This window comes from Sparus aurata, chromosome 24, assembly GCF_900880675.1.
Source record: "Sparus aurata chromosome 24, fSpaAur1.1, whole genome shotgun sequence".
NCBI lineage: Eukaryota > Metazoa > Chordata > Actinopteri > Spariformes > Sparidae > Sparus > Sparus aurata.
In genome coordinates this window covers 8,753,271-8,772,892 of record NC_044210.1, presented here as the reverse complement: position 1 = coordinate 8,772,892, position 19,622 = coordinate 8,753,271, and the positions used below count along the sequence as shown (strand labels likewise).

The 19,622-nt window shown below is 46.9% G+C and overlaps 1 protein-coding gene across 2 annotated transcripts; it reads right to left on the bottom strand.

Annotated features, from left to right (window-relative positions):
* Positions 1–977: 977 nt before the first annotated feature.
* Positions 978–18,716, bottom strand: rp1l1a (rp1 like 1a). Of its 2 annotated transcripts, none has more exons than XM_030410324.1 (8): positions 18,519–18,716; positions 13,462–13,714; positions 12,469–12,861; positions 12,109–12,373; positions 7,287–11,962; positions 5,888–6,811; positions 4,692–5,813; positions 978–3,762 (listed from the first exon to the last, which is right to left on the bottom strand). In XM_030410324.1, exons 2-8 carry the CDS (start codon positions 13,693–13,695, stop codon positions 3,364–3,366), a joined length of 8,013 nt encoding a protein of 2,670 aa, XP_030266184.1. In that variant the 5' UTR covers positions 13,696–13,714; positions 18,519–18,716; the 3' UTR covers positions 978–3,363. The 2 variants fall into 2 exon arrangements, with proteins under 2 accessions (XP_030266184.1, XP_030266182.1); XM_030410322.1 differs by lacking the exon at positions 18,519–18,716 and adding an exon at positions 15,324–15,457.
* Between the last annotated feature and the right edge of the window lie 906 nt (positions 18,717–19,622).

The following is a 19,622-nucleotide window of genomic DNA, read 5'->3' as shown; positions in this document are numbered from 1 at the left end:
GTTTTCAGAAGGCACAGGCTCTAACGTTCTGGTCTGCGTGATGTAAGTCAGCCTCAATCCCGCCGTGGCTCGACACACTCAAACACACACACACACACACACACACACAGGTACTGGATTAGCGTGACGTGCGTGCATCTTCAGAGCAGCTGAGCCGCTTTCCAGACAACTTTGGAGCCGAGCCAAACGCAGCAGGGGAGCACAGAGCGAAGGCGGGCCGGGAAGGTCAAGTGCACATCAGATCTGGATCAGAAGGCATTAACACGTAATGCTCGGTATTGACATGAACACCTCTGAATTTGTTTTGAAAAAAAAAAAAAAAAAAGAGGAAAAAAAGGTGGTATTGTTTGCCACCTAGAGACCAAAACAGGAACTGCAACACAGTGAGCCATTTGTTAAAAAAAGAAAAAAGGGAATGTTGTATACTGCTTTGGGAAATGAAGTTAAAGCATGAAGCATTTAGTGCACTAATTAAGAATAAAAATCACCAAATGTGGCTGATTATTAATCACATTACAAAATGACTTTTGGTGTTATGACTAGAAGGCGAGTAAACTGCAGGTATTGTGTGGAGGCCGACTCTATGCTAGGCTAAGCTAATCGCCTGTAGACATAAATCAAGAAGAATAGCAACCATTTTAGAATAATTTTCTCATGTACTTTATGAGTCTGCATGCTAAATATGATTTTGAAGCTAAAGACAGGAGCTTATTAGCTTAGCTTAGCTAGCATCAGGAGTGGAAGCAGGAGGAAGCCGCTAGCTTAAGCTGTGCTCCCCTACTTCTGGTCTTCATGGCAAGCTAAGCTAACTATCGTTCGGCTTTAGCTTCATATTTAGACGTACAGACGTATCATCTCATCTAACAAAAAAAAAAAAGATAAACAATTACTTTAAATCCAACTGCAAGACATCTGAAAAAGACGGTATCTGCTTGGCAAGGTAACACTCAAGGTTAGTGAAATAACATGATAATCAATTTCATTAATTTTTTTATTTATATCAACATTATTACATTCATATATTCATTGCCTTTAGGTACATGATGTTCACTTGGTGATGTCACAGAAAGATGGACAGCCAAACAGACCAATAGCAGCATAGGCACACAGACACACACACACACACACACACACACACACACACTTTTGGTACCACAAATACGAGGCTTTAGTCAAACTAAACAATAACTGTCCTGACCGTGATGAGTACAGTTTAGGGAGTAAGCCCCGGAGCCCAGCTCACTCAGCTTGATTCGGGTTAAATGTGAGAAAATACCCTTTCGGGTCGTGGAAAGTATATTTTTTCCAGCATTTTTAACAAGCAGCTTTGATCCATTCCAGCCTCATTAACAGACTCTCTGACTGTGCTGGAGAGCCACTCACAGAGAGAGAAGATGTCAGAAAACAAAAGACGGCCACTTAACCATGATCTCCCCCTTCATATAACCATGGATACAGTAAGGCATCAGTAACATGCTTCACGCTGTTGATCCACTTGGCTGGTTATGCAAACCCCACCTGAATCTACAGCTTCTAACACGCACCTAAGAAAAGCTCTCGACCTGAAGCAGCAGAGAAAGGTTTACATCAACCTGAAATTCATGTTTGCCTCCTGGCGTGCTTTTGTGTGTCAGACACACAATACGTGGTCACATTGTGTTTGTGCAAGTTTTTCAACTGGAATCCTTTTAAAGAAATGTACGCGCAATAAATGGGTTACACAGATATAATGAGGTAAAGTTAATGAGTTTACACATTAGCATGTTTAGAGGAAAAAACACATTTTAAAGGTTAATATTCAAACATAACACAATAAAACTACTGAAATACAGTTTGTGACTTGAAATAAATGTATGTTTTTTTTTTGTTACTTAAACTTCTGGCTTAGATAAGAAAATTGTTTACTCTCAAGACTAAATACGAAGCTAAAGCCAAGAGATGGTTAGCTTAGCTTAGCATAAAGACAGAGGAAAACAGCTAGCCTGGCTTTGTACAAAGGTCCGAAGCTAACAAATTCCTCTGCCAACACCTTTAAACCTAATTAATTAAGTTGGATGCCTCCGCTGTATGGTGTTGCTTATGCTAAATATGAGGCTACAGCTAGGAGTTAATTAGCTTAACTTAGCTTAGCTGGTATAAAGCATGGAGAAAAGAGGAAACAGCTAGCCCAGCTCTGTCCAGAGGTTAAAAACTCTAGCAACTGTAGGGGGCACTAATTAACCCAAAGAATGTGTCATTCCTCATGCTAACTACAACATTAAAAGAAGTAACTATGCTTGGCTAATATAGCTTAGCACAGCACATAACTCCTTGTAGCCTAGCCTACACCACAATTTGTGATTTTTACCATTTGGTTTTTGCACAACTTCTACAAACAAAAAACAGTATTTTTTGTGGTTCTGTGACTTTTGGACAGAGTTAGGCTAAGCTGAGCTAAGCGAACAGTCTCCTGTCTTATGGCTTCATGTTTAAAGGTATAATATGTTAGTTTAAAACATCTAAAAGGTATCAAATGAAGTTAGTATTTTAACCAGCTAGCCCTGGGCATGAAAACTTTCTTTTTCCCAGCGGTCCAAAGCTCCTGTGCTAGTGGTGTAAACACCAAGACTACCCTAGCAGTCCAGCTAGCTGCACAGCTAACTGAGCTGACCATTATTTTTGGAGCATGAATTCAACAGGTGGCTAATTCTTACATACTGCAATCTTTCAAATGACAATGGTATCAATTCTCTCACTTAACTGAGAATAACGACATAACAAACTATTCCTTTAAGGTAATCAGGTTACATCACAGAGTGTTAGTAGATTTAAACAGAAGTCTACTTTAAAGACTACAGATTTAAACAGGTAGTGAGCCTAAGTAGCCTACTAGTGAGGAGATGACCTTTTACAAAGCAAACTGGCTGTCCAAATCCCTGAGGATACAGCATGAGACCACAATAATAATAACTGAACTGATCTAAGTTCTAACATATCTCTGAGGTACTTCATATTTTAATGGCTATATGATTCGATAAATCATTAAACCTGTGGTCCACTGAACACAAACATGAGTTCACATGTTGCACCCATAAGTGTCACAACTTATCTTCTTCATACATATACAGAAGAGAAATATACACCCCTTCATACAATTAACTTAAAAAAATAAATATATAACCATAGCAAATATAATTAAATAGGATAAGGTGGTGATTTCAAGTTTCAGTATTCTACACGTGACTCCAACTAAACCAGATCTGGAGCGATAAAGTGCTTCAAGTGTTTTCGGTGACAGTTCTTTACCCTACATAATGGTACCCGTGAGGGCGTTTGTGAGAGTCCTCTGACGTCTCTGAATCCACAGTTTGTAGTCTGTGCGAGTTAAATGTCATCCAGCTCCACGTCGCTCTCCTTGGGTTTGCGCCGTTTGACCCTACCTGGCGACCGGCTCCTCCTCTGGCCGGCACCACCGCCGCTGGAAACGTCATCGGCAGCCATTTTGGGCACTTCTATGGAGTCCACAGGGTGACGGGGGGATTCCGTGTCAATGTCCTCTAAGGAGCCGGGCTGAGACTCCACAGAGGTCCTGGTAAACTGATGGAGCAGAGCGCAATCCTCCTTTTTGTTCTTGTTCACCTCATCCTCCTTCTCGACACTGCTCTCTTTCTCCTCCTCGTTTTCAGTGACGCCACGTCCTGATTCATCAGCGCTGGTGTCGCTTGGACGTTTGCAGTCGGTGTCGGAGTCTTCGCCGTCGGCCTCCTCTCCCTCGGTCGCCCCCTGGCCCCCCCGAGGGTGAAACAAGACAACAGTAAATTATCTCTGAGTGGTCGTAATTAACTAAATTGGATGCTACTGGGGCAGTTAAGAGTCAGTAATTACACAGCAAGAGCAAAACGAATGGTTGGAATCAAAACTGGTTCTCTTCATCGGCGCTGGAAGGCTGCAGTGAAAACCGAGTTCTTAAATTAAAAAGACGTGTGTGAGCTTTTGACCGGCACTTTGTGGCTGACAAAAACAGCAGAAGCGCCGCGTTGCTCCCAAACAAAACAGATTTGTTCAGTCCGTCTAATTGGATAGCCGGATTATCTTTTCCCACAGGCTTAGACTTAGTGGTCAGGGCCTCAGTAGGTCAGATTCCTCTTTAAGGTATGGTACACTTTAGCCCAGCAGTCCTGTTCACGTACTCAGAGACGGTTAAAAATACAGTCGGTGGTGCTTAAAGAGGTATTTCATAACTAGAATGGAGGAACATTCCCTGATGTGACCCTATCCTCTTGGCTCTACGACTTGTTATACACGTTTTTAGGGTTGTTACATTGTCAAGGCTTTCTTAGAACCTCGGCTTCAGTTTTGTAGTTAATGGTCATCGTCTATCCGTTACCATCAGAGTTGGGAAGGTTACTTTTGAAAAGCGACCGGTGGAGATTACTAGTTACCCTTTCAAAAGTCCAAACTACTACAGGATTACATTTGATTACGTTTCAGTCAAGTGTTTTAAACTGTGCAATAAAGATGAGTTTTTATTAGTAACTGTAACTAACTCACATGGGCCTATTTTCTTCTCAGTATCTAATACATAAAATTTACATTTATTTTGTAATTTAAGTTGTAATTAGTAGCAGCAGCATAAGCAGTTGCGCTCAATGGATGGATGGATGGATATTAATTATATCTGTCTTTACCATGCTGTATTGGATAGGTCCTACCTGTGGCGAGGCTGTCTCCTCTTCTGATGCCTCCCTCTCCTGCTGGTCACTCTCTCCTCCCTGTGCGTCTTCATTCGACTCCCCCTCTCCGGTGCCATCGTCCTCTTCGTCCTCCGCCTCTGCCGAAGCGCTGGCGTTTCCCTCGGCGGACTCCTCCCCCAGCGGGGACCCTTCGCTTGCGTCCGTTTCCCCAGACGGCTCTTCTTCACCGCTTTCTTTGCCGGTTGTTGTTTCTTCTTCTTCTTCTTCTTCTTCTTCAGGCTTAAAGTCAGACACCTCGCACTCTTCCCCCCCTGCTTCCTCCTCCTCCTCCTCCTCACCTTCACCATTTTCAGTGGTCTCTCCTTCACCTGCTGTCACTTCTCTTACTGTCTCCTTGTCACTCTCCTCTTCCTCTTCCCCAGTTCCTGTCTCCCCCTCGTTCCCATCTGTCTCCCCTTCGTCCTCTGCGCTCTCACCCTCTTCCCCCCCTGCTGCCTCATCCTCACCCGTGTTGTCGCTCGCTTCCTCAGCGTCCTCTCCTTCTGCTGTTTCCCCCTCGCCCTCTTCTTCCTCCTCAGCTCCAGCACACTGGCACTGACACTGTGCCTCCTCTTCCTCCTCCTCCTCTCCATTTTCCGATGTCTCCTCTTTCCCGGCCTCCTCACCACCTGATTCTCCCTCATTCTGCTCCCCGTCGCCCACACTGCCCACTTCCTCTCTCTCCCCCTCTATGTCCTCCTCATCTTCCTCTGGGATCGTCTCTTCTAAAACGATTGCAGCTCTGATATCCTCTTTGGTTTCATCCTCCTCCTCTTCCTCCTGCAGCACCTCTAAACTCTTCACTTCCTTGTCCTCGAATAAGGTATCACCTTCCTTCTCCTCCTCCTCCATAGGTGTTGGTGGATCAACTGCAGGCGCCGGGCTTTTCTTCAGCTGCAGAATCTTCAGGAGGTCAAACTCCATCATCACCGGTGCCTCAGCTGCCAGTGGGTTCGTCTTGAAAGGCCGGGCGGCCATTTTCTTTTGGACACAGGCATCGCAGGGGCAGTACTCGTCCTCGCTTCGCTGGTCGCTGAAGTCACCCGTCGTCTCTCCATCGCTGAGAGAGTCAGCCGTTTTCAATGACTGTTTTTTCATGACCTGAAAAACAAATCAAACATGATCTTTCTGCCTCCCAAGCCCCAGTGCACCCCAGTGATTTGTGGTGGACTTACCCTCAGCATTTGACGCCTCTTCTCCGTCGTGGTGGAGTCCCCGGAGAAGTTCCGTCCTTTCGGTGGCTGAGGCGACCTCCCCAGTCTGCCGGCACGACTCTGAATCTTCCTCATCTCGCGCTCAATGCTGCTCTGGATGCGCCGGCTCACCTCCTCCCTCAGCTCAGACATCATGGTGTTCAGGATGAGGCTGTCGTCCAGGTCCCAGCGAACCTTGAACTCTGCCATGGCGTCGACGTAGTGGCTCATGAACTGTTTCTCCAGCTTCTTCAGGAGGTGCAGGATCCACACCGGATCAGGGTCTTGGGAGAGTTTTTTTGACAAAGGCGCTCGCAGGACGGTCGGCGGCGTGCCTGAGCTGGAGTCCTCCGGCGTCTCTCGTTCGTTATCGGTGGGGGATTTGGAGCTGTCGTTAGCGGAGCTCTTGTCCGACGATGAGGGGTTCTCAGTGGTTCTGGGGCTGTCCAGAGCTGTACTTTGCTCTTCACTCTGCACCTGTTCCTCGGCTAAGTCTGTCTTGGCTTCCTGTGGTTCTGCCTCAGCTTTCTCCTCCTCTTCTCCAACCTTCTCCGCTGCGTCGTCCTCCGGTAAAGATCCTGCCTCATTTGCTTTGTTTTGCTCCGTTTCATCACCACCTTGATTCCCATTCTCCTTCCCTGATCCGCCAGAGCCACTGCTCATATCCACCCCGGATGAGGACCTCGGCGGAGTCACCTGATCTTTTCCAACCTCCTTCGCCACCTTGGCATCAAAGTCCCTGGGCTCAGTGAGCCAGAGGGATTGAAGGATGGTCATTATTTCCTCGTACCGCTGGTTGCAGTCCTTCTGCTGGTTGCAGCCGGGGTCGATGAGCTGGAGCTGGGCCAAACAGTCCAAGAAGCCCCTGGCTGACGTGCTGAGTCTACGGCCGTAAACTGGAGACACCTGCAGACGACAGCAGAGACAAGAGATTATATTACAAACATAAATTGTCCTCATGGTCTACATCATCGTTAATTAGTCATTCTTGAAGAATACTGGTTTCCAGTGTAGTCCAAGTCCAATGAATGGACCCTCGCTTAATCTGAGCATGCATGTACTCATAAACACATAAAAAGTCGTCGCTTATCAACATTATCCTCTTTCTCACAGGTGGTGGCAGCTCCTTCACTGACACTCGCTAGCTCTTGGCTCGGAGCGTAAGTTGTAATGAAGGTAAATCTAAATGTTTGCAAAAATGATCACCGACATGGAAAAAAAGCAGTAACAATTTTAGATCGTATTATTAGCTTTGATTGATAAAATAGTTATATTGCAAATTGCATTTAAAATAGTTTCGTCATCAAGACACAAACCCTTGATAGCATTTGATATATTTTGTTATGTACATTATGTAATCTACGTTAATTCACTGGCTCACCTCCGGCATGCTCTGACATCGACCCGTAGAAGAGCTCAGCAGGACTTTCATCACTGCAGCTGAAGAGTGCCAGTTCCTGGGCAGAGACTCGTCCCTCAGCATGGGGCACGGAACGGTCTCCTCTGCATCGCCTGGAGCCGGATCTGAACCCTTCTCCTCTTCTGCTGCATCGCCTTCGGCTTCCTCCGTCTTCTCCTCCTCAGCCTCAACTTTCTCCACCTCATCCTCCACTTTCTCATCTTCGGGACTCTCCTCCTCCTTTGCTGCCTCCTCTCCGGATTTCTCCTCCGCCGCCGCCGTCTCCTCCTCCTCCTCGTGTAGCTCGTCGCCCAGTTCTAGCATGCTGCTGTCGGCGGGAATGCTCCGCAGCCAGTCACTGACGACCTCGTTGGGCGAGGCGTTGGGCAGACAGGCGGGCGTCAGTCTCAGCTCCTCCTGATCCAACTGGTGCCTGCTTCTTCGACTCTTCTCGCTCCTGGGCTTGTCGCTTTTCTTGCTGGCATTCGACTGTCGGCTATGTGGACGCGCCGCAGCTAATACTTCCTTCAGCAGGTCAGCAGCAGACAGGGAGTGAGACAGAGTGCTTTCGCTGCATGTCTCCACTTTGCTGCATGGTCTGGAGCTGGGTCGCAGGCAGGGGCTCGAGGGTTTGATAGTTGTTTCTTTCTTTTGAGAAGTGGATGTTTTGATGCTGCTGATGGATTTGGCCTTGTCATCTTCTTTCTCTTCGGCCTCACTCGCTGGTCTACTGATGGCCTGGTTTACAGAGTCATTATTTCCCGGATCTCCAGCAGTTGTTTTGGCTGCATTAGCATTTTTAATGCTAGCACTTGATTTGCTGCGAACTTTAGCTCCTGCCGACGAGGACTTGTCGCTAGCTTTTGTCGCTGAATCGGACTTCACACTTCCTGTTTCGAGGTCAGTTCCTGCGTTGGTGGGGTTCGTCCTGGCATGTCGCTCTTTAGGATTAACGTCAAGCGTTTGAGCGGCTGCTTTGACGCCACAGTTGCCACAAGACTTGTGAGACCTGTTGCTTTTTGATGAAATTGCACTGGCTGCTCTCACTGTTTTTCGCTCCCCACCTTCTTCTCCTGGGGTTTCGATAGTCGGGATATCGACTGCCGGGGGATTGTGAGACAAAGTGCTCTTACTGCCACTATTGTTGGACTTTTTAGACATGGCAGACTCCCTTCCCTCCAAGTTCCTACTGGGGACATCGGGAGTCTTAACTTGGGACTTCCTCTCAGCGTTCACGTGACAAGAAACACTGGACTTGCCACTGTCTGAGTCAGCTGTTTCTTGGTCTTCCGGCAACCCAAGGGAGACTGACCCTGAGGAGTTTCGACTAAGTGGTTGCTCGGTGCCTCCCGTTTCTCTCCTCTGTCTTCTGGTTGAGGATGACAGGATGCTGGCAGCCCGCTCAGAAGCTTCCTCATTATCTTCCCCTTTCTCCTCTTCTTCCTTGTCTTTCTTTGCTGAAGCGGCTCCACAGCTACATTTGGATTTGCCAGATTTGGATGACTTTATGGAGTGAACAGACAAGGCACTGGGTCCTCTTGTCTCTCCAACAGCCTGGCCAGGCAACAACTGTTGCCCAGTTGATTGAGGACTGCTGGGGGGTGTGGCTGGAGCTTTGGGTGACTGGGTCTGTGGGGACCTCCTGGGTGAGAGAGTTTGACCGTGAGAGTGTTTAGAAGATTTAGTGCTTGATGCACTGTCTTCCGCAACCTCCTTGCCTGCATCAGCTGCTCCGTTACAATTGGACCTGCGTGATGAGGCAGATGATTTCCCTGATTTAACCGACGCGGCGCTCGGTGCTCTCTCTGTTGCATCATTTCCTTCCTCGTCAGCTCCTTCTGTTATGTTAATGGTGACAATATTTGGATTTGGTGACCCGGATTTCTTGCTGGCGTTTGACCTGTGAGAAGTTTTTGACTTTACAGACAAGGCACTCGCCCCTCGCTCTAAATGTTCCTGCTCTCCTTCATTTGTCTCAACAGAAGGATCATCGGCTTCATTTGGACTCGGAGACGCTGTGGTTCGGTTTGACTTCTGGGACTTGGAGGACCTGGCAGACATGTGCGATTTCCCCGACATGGCACTGGGGGTTCTGTCCTCCGCCACTGTCGTTGTTGGTTCTTCGGCTGGAGAGGAATTCTCGTCACCTTCTTCTCTATTGTCCTCTGTTTCGGAACTTGCTCCTGCGTTCTCGTTACAGTCAGATTTATGCGATTTAGAGGACGCTGCAGTGGCTGCCCTGTCTTCATTTTCCTCATTCTCTTTATCCTCAGCTGCCCTTAAGCTTGGTGATGCTGCAGTCTCATTGCATGACTTTGAAGACTTAGCGGACGTGTTAGATTTAACTGACCTGCTGGACATTTGACTTGTCGCCCGTTTCTCTAGATCTCCTCCAGGTTCTGATCGGGGAGAGAGGGACCGTTCTGAAACTTTGCTGGACTTATTGGATTTATTGGACTTGGCAGACAGATGGGACTTGGCTGACATGGCACTCGCCGCTCTCTCCTCTACCTCCATTACCTCTTCCTGTCCTGTTGTTTCCACAACAGCTTCATCGGCTGCATCAGCATCTGGAGAAACTGCTTCCATACAATGACCGCGAGCGGACCTCTGAGATGTGCCGGACTTCGCTGACACGTTTGATTTAGCTGACTTGGCTGATTTAGCCGACATTGCACTATCAGGCCTTTTTGACTTGCAGGACTTGACGGATGAACTGGACTTGACAGAGAGCGCACTGGGAGCTCTTTTGTCAGTGTCATCCTCTTCCACAGCTGTGTCGTCAGTTGGGGTGGCGACCTTAATAGCTAGCTTGACCGAAGCACCGGATTTGGCCGACAAAGAGCTCAGTGCTCTCTCCACGGCGTTATCTCCCTCTGCTTCCTCTCTTGTCTTGACGTCATGACCCTCACCTGTGCAGCTGCAGGTGGATTTGTGAGACTTGGCCGACATGGCACTGGGGCTTCTCTCCTCCTCTTTTTGCTTGATTCCACTACAGCCGGACTTGTGTGATCTATTGGACATGTGACTTCTGGCTGAGGCCGCGCTCGGAGCCCTCTCGTCTTCTTCTTTTCCCACTGCCTCAAGATCTGATGCCCCTGACATAGCACTCGATGCTCTGCCCTCCTGGACATTTGATATCGCAGAAATGCGGCCGTGGTCAGTGAGGTTGGTCCTGTTGGATTGTGTTGACTCGGCTGAACCATCCGAGCCATTGTCGTCGCTGCCATTACCGGCGTTCTCTTGGTCAAAGAGAGGGGTGTCAGGCTTTGGAGAGGCTCGGGGGGGATGCTGGGACCTCTGTGATGCTCTACTACTGGAAACAGAGTTGACCCCACGTTTGCAGCCTCCACAAGTGTGACACACACTGGATGCGCTGGAGCGTCCTGAAAGCCCTGTGCAACCAGACAGGCCACTGACAACCCTCTTTATCTCTTCATCCTCATCATCTGCAGCTCCCTCTTCCTCTGAGGTTGGGAACTTGGCTTTGCTGGACCTGCAGGAGGCTCTGCTCATTCTGGAGCTGGCAGCTCTGTCCACCTCCTCTGCTCCAGCAGTTGAACGTGGGGTGGCTGCTCCACAGTGACAGGAAGAGGCTGCCGATACTGCCCTGCTTCCTTTCTCTTCCCTGTCCTTTTGCTTGGTGTGTTCTGTAGAGTACCCAGGACCAGCAGACGTGTTGCCTGCTGGTTTGTCATCCTGGTGAATCCCAGATGTTTCGGATGGAGACGGTGCATTGCAATGACTGCATTGGGAGGCGCTTGGTGGCAAGTCATCGTCCTGGTCCTCTTTCAGTGACTGCAGGACACGAGAGGAGCTGCTGATTGCAGACAGCGGACGTTCGGCCCCTTCTTCCACCATTAGCTCATCCTCTACCGACTTTCGGGCGACTACCTCGCTGCGGCTGCAGCACCGGCTTACTCTGCACACCTCCACACGGGTGTCTCCATCCTGCTCCACCTTAACTCTACGCTCGACCTGCTCAGTAACACACATCTCCTCTTGGAGCAGTTGGCTCTGCTCTGAACCCGAGCCTCCTCCGCAATTGGAGAGTCGCGCTCGACAACGCACCACCCTCCTGGAGTTACCTGACGAGGAAGAGCTCGAGGAGTGTGTCTGTCTCATAACAGTGTGGGTTTGCCTGGATGTATGTTGGGGAGGGACAGGATGGTGTTGGTGGCTGTGTGCTGGGTTTTCCCACAAGTCGTACTGCTGTTCCTGCCTCTGGTAGCAGCAGGGGCAGTGGCTCCCATCTGAAACCTGCTGCATTGCCTCCACGCCCTCTGGGTCGAAGGATGTGGAATCAGGGTCGGAGCAGCTCTCTGACTGAGCCTGCTGCAGGTAATGGGGAGGGGCCTGGCTCAATGGACAGCATTCGTTGGTCAGAGATGGGGATTTCTTAATTTGCGTAGACCACTGGAGGGTCTCGTCATTCTGTAGGCGAAAACGCACCCTCATCTCGACTGAGAGGCTGCCGTCTTTGTTGACCAAGACACGCTTTTCAATGTCTTCGTTGGAAACATCCGGTCTGGCCTGGGAATAGGTGCTGACGCCGTTGCTGTATGACTTCTCGGAGGACAAGGAGAAACGGGCGGAGCGGGTTGAGGAGTCTGAGCGAGGGTGGATGATGCTCTTTTTGGTTGCCAAACCAAAGTTAACTGAATTAAGAGAAGAAAAGCAAACATCAGTATAACCTCAGTTGCACTTTTTTCTGACTCCTTTAACTACTCATGTTTTGGGCATATACTCCACTAATAGTGTTTATCAAAATACATGTGCATTTGTTGAAGATTAAAAAACTTACCATTTTTCTTGCTTTCATGCCCTTCGCTGTACTGACTGGCTCTGGACTGAGCTCCATGAGGTGGGGATCGTCCACTTTGAGTAGCAGGGGATCGAGCCCCGTTTCCAGGCGTCCTGGGGCCAAGACTAGGTGACTTGGTGCCCAGACAAGGCAGTTTTTCCTCTGAGCTTTTCCTGATAAAGTGCACCAGCATTGGACTGAAGGCCTCCCGGCCGACACACACCAGCACCCCAGGACAAGTCATCAGGCTTTGCACGCTGTCAATCTAGAAACAAATCACAGTGTCAGGAGTCTCCACCACACAGGGTATCATCTATAATACATAACCCTCCGTGCATTCAAAAACAGAAGACATCCTACCCTGCGTCCCTCTGCAGTGTAGAGTTTGCGGACATGGAACTGCATCACCTCGGACACCTCATCAAGAAAGGCCCTCAGGCTCCTGGCTGACCTCCTGCTAAGCACCACGCTCCTCCTCATCCCCGGCTCGCTGTTCTTTACCAGCAGGATCCGTCGCTGCCTGTAAGGCATATGGCCGGGCGGTGTTGAGGACAAGGTTTCAGGCCGATGGGGCTTGTGGCTGTGATGGTACCACATGTTTTGGCGTTTGCCGGCTATCTCCATGTTGACTGGCTTAGCCTGCCGCCGGTCAGAGCAGAGATAGCAGCCGCCGTCCTGGAGCTGCTCCAGGTGTTTGATGGCGTGGATGCCACGGGGGGTGGTCACTGTGCGCACGCCAAATGGCAGGGGCACCTGTACATGGATACATAAGCATGTGATGTTTGACCTTGGGCCTCTTTGCAGAAACTTATGAAGTCTGAAATTTTACTTTTATTACAGAACCATGTTTGCTAAATTCAAAAAGCTTCCCAAAAATGGCCGCACCACTGTTGTTATGTCTGTACCCCACGTTAAGTCAGATAGAGAACAACATCAACAGTGAAATATTATAGCCTGGAAAGCCTGTTGTAGAAGCTAACTCTGATATTAGCATTGGAGAGGCTAACAGCAATATTAGCCAGTAGGTTAAATTAACACCAATGTTAGCCAGTTGGAGAAGCAAATATGCATGTTGGCACTGGCGAATCTAACACTGATGTTAGCCTGTTGAAGCAGCGAACAGCAACGTTAGCCTGTTAGCTTTAAACTTCCCAGACTATATTTTAAAAATAAAAAAAATAATGGTAAAATTAAAAAAAATTTTAAAAGGATGAATGTCTCTCAGCGGGTAAAAAGCAGAGGAAGCAAACAGCAAATTCTCCTGAAAAAGGTTAAAGTGCAGTGCAGCTGCATCCACACAGTCAGCATCAAAAGACACCTCTACGTCAGTGCTCTGACACCTGTCACGCTAACCTTTTGGGATAGGTCGTCCAGCAGGGCATCGAAGCATTTGAAGCTGCGCTTGTGGACCGCCATCCTGATGCCCCCGAACTGGCTGTCGCCGCTTTTATAGAAGGTGATCCGCTTGGCCGGGGTGGCTGTGGTCACATGGGCGAGGCGTGAGTAGGAGGGCGGTGGCTGGGGGAGGGGTGAGGCATATTTAGATGGGGGGCGGGGGTCCCACATCTCTGCCCGGACTGAGTCCATGCTGCGATCTCACACACACCTGTGGGAGGCACACAAACGTTCAACACAATCAAAATATAAAAAAAAAGTTGTTGATCACTAAAACAATTTGCAAATATATTCACATTTAGACCACACTTCAGTGTCTTATCCAACCTTTCGTTTTTTCTGTTCGCACTTTCTAATCACACTCGCAGCGTCACAGCTGCTAATCAGGGTGTTTGACTGGGAATTCAGGACAGGACATACATTAACAGGACTTCCTGAATGCATAAGGCAGTTGCGTGTGTCATTTGGCTACAACAGGGGAAAGCATTCCTTACAAAATCAATCACGTAAAGTTAAAACTAAATGGCTTCGTATATGCCAACCTGAAAGTGCTGCCGTCCTGCATTATTTCCTGCCCTGAAAAAACTGACAGAACCAACTCTGCTTGATTTATTCAGTGTTGGGACAAAAGAAAATCCATGGACTGGCACCAATTTCTTATCAGAAAACCGCCACATAACGTAAAAGAAATATATTAAATACAGCAACATGTACATCTCCATACTGTGCATGTTAAAGGCTGAGCTTCCCACAGCCTGCTATATTTAGTGGAGCAGCCTAACACACATCTAGAAATCCTATTTGTAGAGGACGTGAAAAGTTTCTGTCCTGCTTCTGAACAGCCTGCGTACCGTGTAATTCCTTGACATGAGACGCAATATCAACACTCCTTCCTGAACCAGTACATGAGATGAAGATCAAGATCAAAACTGGTTTACTGGGATGACTTTCAGCGGCCCATGCAGAAAAAGGTGAATGTTATCAGCGGGCTTAGCAGGCTTTTAAGTCGCATGAGGCTAGACCGCAGGACAGATCACTGCCCCCAACGTGATGCTCTGCTTCTTAATCCCCCTGCGGCTCTGTCTTTTTTAACCACTTCACACCTAAAACATCATCCCTTGTGCATTTGCCTTTTTCCTTTCAGGGAAACGCGACAATTCAAACGATTGTTACAAGACGTGATTTCTTAAAATGAGCCGTGGCGGCGAATCGTCGTTTTCCAAGGTGACAGCGCACAAAGAAATAGTCCCTGAAGCTCACTCTGCCTAGCTTTGATTTAGGTAATCCTTTCAAATGATACATGTGAAGTGCGTGGCGAGGACACGTTAAGCTATTTAATGTCACATCATTACAAAACAGTTTGATGACGGAGGATATTATGAAAGTCGGCCTGCACACTTGAAAGATAAAGAACTCGTCTTTCACTTATTTTTTCCTGCCGAGGCCTCAGTGCAAACCTGAAAGCAGATGTCTATATTCAGGGATACGCTCATTGACCACAGTATTATTAGCCTGATTTACATTCCTTTTGTTGATATTAAGATTTAAAGGGTCACTGTTCAGTTTTGGAGAAGAAATTCAAACTCAGACTTTGTATATTTACTATAGTAACAAAGTAATAACACAAACTCAGAAATGTTTATTTTCTCCAGACCGCTGTTGAACATTGTTTGAAGCTAGAGAGGTGGCAGGGTCCGCCACATATGAACAAGACTTAAGACTTTTTAAATCCTTACATGAGAACTTAAGAACAGTTAACAAAGTTAAGCAAGCAGACACATTATTACACCAGTCTGTAATCTATCGGGTGCACTACTTACGTATTTAGGAAACATGGTCCAAAGAGATGTAAAAAACAGAATAAAGCTGGAGGGGATCCGTTCCGGTCAGATCAAGAGTCAGCACTATTGAGTCATACACTAAGATGTACAGCAGAGACCCTGGCTCTAAGGGCTCGCAGGGTAAAATGGCAGTCGGTAATCGGGCACACCGGAGAGGGAGGGAGGGAGGGAGGAGAAGTGAGGAGAGGAGGGGACAGGCAGGAGGGGTAGGGCTAAGGATAGAACCAAAAGCCTGCTTAAGGACCTGTGTGTGTGTGTGTGTGTGTGTGTGTGTGTGTGTGTTGAAGAAGGAGGAGGGGGGTTGTTATGGTGAGGTCAAGATGGTGGCGAGGCAGGAGAAGAAACGCACGCTGATTTGTGCTTTTTATTGTTAATCTGATTCAACCATAGATGAACATTTGAAGGATACTTTGGTGGACTTGCTTTGAACGGGCACGTTCCTACAGTTTGACCTGTATAAACGGAGAAGGAAGTGGACGATTTCCTGATAAAAACCTCGTGGATTTTGATCACCATTTAATTTACACACACCCGTCTGGTGCGTCGACATGGCCTGGCCTCTGGTGGTGTGTTTGTACAGTCCGTGTGTGTGTGTGTGTCCGTTCTCTGGCGCACACATGCATGGCTCCACCTGGAGAGGATTGTAATTACAGACAATCTGTCTGACAGCAGGGCGCCTCCTGTTTGGAAATCACTGCAAACACCAACTGCTCCCGTTGAACTGCGTCACGGGCACACTGGTCATTAGAGGAGCAAAACCGATGGCGGCCGATTCGTCACCGCAGTGCCATCGTTACGAGCAGTTGTTCCTAGTTACAGTTGATTTTTACACACCTTGCTTCCGCTGTTCTTTGAATGGTTTCCATGACCAAACAGCTATTTGTGGGTGCAACAATGGAATTAAAGCTGCACAGATGTTGTGTAAGGTAGCGTACGCGTTGGTGTTCACCCCAACAGGTGCACAAAAGAGAGAAAGAGGAGGGAGGGGGAGATGAAAGTCTTGACGAGCTATCATCAGGAAATAAGTGAAGACAGCTGCGAGCGTCGGGCCTTCAAATATATCAGGGAGAATCAAAAGTCCAATATTTCTCGTGAAAGTGGCTGGAGGAGAAGAATGAAGTGACACGAGAGGGAAATACTTAAGTTGATTACTTAAAGGTGCTAAATGGAGGAATCCGCCACGTGCCTGGGGGCAGCACATCACTAGAGTAACTGCTAAAATGCTGCTAACTGTAGCTGCCAGTAGCTCACTTAGTCTTGAAGCCAGCAGTCCAAACTGTGAGCCTGGTGCACCATGGGAAAGTTGGTGATTACGCCGTTAGCAAGGGAGCTTTGCACTGGGACAGGCTAGTCAGTTAGCATGCTAACTTCGGCAGATATCTGTTCAACATAATAACAACCCTGCTGGAAAAACCAGCATAGACCAGCATATGTTGTGTTTTGGTGCTGGTACGCTGGTGACCAGCACTATAAATGCAACACTTTGTTTGTTGCTTCCATTTCTCTCACAAGTTTAAGTTAACAATTTTATAAAGTTTTTCTTTTGTAGGTACACAAAATAATTTCTTCTTTCAGATGTTGAGCACACATTTGTTAAAATCCAATAAAATAAGCCATCCAGCTGACAGGTGTGGCAAATCAAGATGCTGATTGATCAGGACTCAGGCACAGGTGTTCCCTGCCAGCATGGGCAGGGAACTTCCCATGCTAGTGCATGGGATGCTGGTGACCAATCTACCACCTCACCCCTCCCCCAGCCACCGCCCTCTTACTCAGCGGCTGGTGACCAAGCTCATAGCTTTAGAAGGGGTTAGCATGGTTACCATGGTTACCATGCTAACTTCTCGACTACTCGATAAATAGATGCCATAATGGCAAAAAACGTCTTTGAATTCTGTTGATGATATATATTTTTTTTATAATGTTTTAACTAAGTTCTTACATGTTGCACCTTAAACCTGCACTTATTTAATTTGCTGTATGTTCCACCATGTAGTGGTGCCTCAGTTACAGTTATCTGGTGACTTTAAGTCCAATATTTGCTCTTATTTAAGCTCCTATTTTGGTCTCCACCGACTCCTGAGGGAAATGGCTCTGTAGTAGCATCAATAGGACTGATGCTTATTATGGAAAAGCTTAGAGAAGCTGCGGGGCGCTGTTTTTTTTTTTATCAGACGTGAACAGGTGTTAGGTTTGCTAGATTATGCAAAACATTTTTCGCTCTCAGTTTGGTTTAGATTTCACATAATTAATTCAATAATGCTGTCGTCCCTCGAGGTTTTGTTTCAAAATCATCCACAAAAAAAGACCCGTGTTGAAAAAAAACACACGCTTTTGAACCGAAACAGGCTTGTTACCTTGTTGTGACAGCCCTTCAAGTGGTCTGTTATTCAGAGGGAACGTCTCCTTCCTATTGTTGTACAACACACAAGAGCAACGCCAGCGCTCTTAACACAACACTCCATTGGAACCATTTACAATATTTGTCCTTGAGCAAAAATTATTACATCATTCAGATTTACGTAACCCCCTTATTCCATCAATCTGTATCTGCTTCACAGCTTTGATCAAAGTCACAGAGAGGGGGAGTAGGTGGGCCTCAGAGGATTCTGGGTAGACAGGAAGTCAGGGATGAGTAGCTCCTGTGCTGACAGGTGAAGCTGCAGGAACATGGTTGGTTCTAATGGGAGGGTATTCCTTGTGGATAATCAAGGGAACCATCAGTTCTGCATTGTATCTGCTGCTCGATGCCGCGCAACTTCATCCTGCGCTGACTTTAAAACAACAAAACCCTAGATTTCCTTTCGACACTGACTGATGCGCCTCACTTTTTCTTCCTCTTAAATTGACCGAAAACTAAATGAAGTTCTGTCAGCGGCTGAAGCCCGAGTGGTTCAGTCGAGCAGGACAAAAGAAGAAGAAAGCAAAGAAGAGATTATATGTTCTCTGTCTCTCATCCCATTAATAGGTGTGTGTGTGTGTGTGTGACTCACCTGATCCTCACAACTGGATCACACACACACACTCACACACACACACACACACACATATCTACTGCATACATTTGTAGACTTAAACATATGTAAGTCATTATGAGTCATAACTATTTAGAACCATGTTTGGGGAGTTTCAAGCTGCAGGAGTTTGAGGCAGAAGACCGAGATGAGTTCTTACCGATACGGACGCATACCAACAGCAACCGACGCGAGCTCAATGGCCGATTATTGATCCAGAGGGAAACAAACAAAAGACGATTCAGATGGTGAGATGTTAAAGTCCAACCAGCAGCAGCAGTGAGCCTGGACCGACGTGTGGCGCCCCGCTCCGTCAGACGCATCGGCCACAACAGCGCGTAGTTCCCCCCCGGAGAGCTCAGATCTGAGGTGACGCTCAAACACGCGTCAAGGCAGCGGCGTCACCACCGGAAGTGCACTGCTGCAGACTTCCAAATTAATGTGCAACGTCCGCGTGTTTCAAATTGTAAGCGAGGACATCTCCCTCAAATTTACAACCTGCCATTAGTCAGCGACAGCTGCTGTGAAAACAGAACTCTAAATCCTGAGAATTAAAAATATAATAAAAAATCATAATAATTCTAATTAGAGATTTTAGGTTGTTGTTATATTTTAAGGAACAGGAGATTTGAAAATAATTTACAACATCAATAACCTACGAGTGTACGAGGAATTGTATTTGCTTATGATTAATTAGAGGACCAAATTCAGATTACAGATTACATTCATCATTGATCAAAACTGTCTTCTGTTTAAGGTGACAAAACTCCGCATTTAAGGCTCTACATTTATTTCATACATTACTAGGTTCTTTGCAGACTGCATGCTTTATAAAGGTAGCATATTTTTTTAATGTATTTAATTTTTGGCAATCAGATAAAACAAACAAACAAACAAAAACACTGACTCCCATATTCAGAAAATTGTTGTATATTTGATTTGGTAGTCGCCCAGGGTGTACAGTATACACATACAAGGAATTATATGTATAATTTGCTTTTACTTGTATTATTGATATTTAAGTACATTTGTTGTCAGAACATTACTTTTGTTAATTAAGTACATTCAATATCAGATGCTTCAAGACTTTTTTCTAAAGTAATATTTCAAGACAACTCTAATAATGGATCATGGTCAAACTTTAAAGATGTTGAAAAGTGCACAATGTTGCATAACAAATCACATAAGTGATTAATGCACAGTAATATTCAAAAAAGCTAAAAACGTGGTATTTTTTTTTTTTTTTTTTTTGCAGACGTCTGGT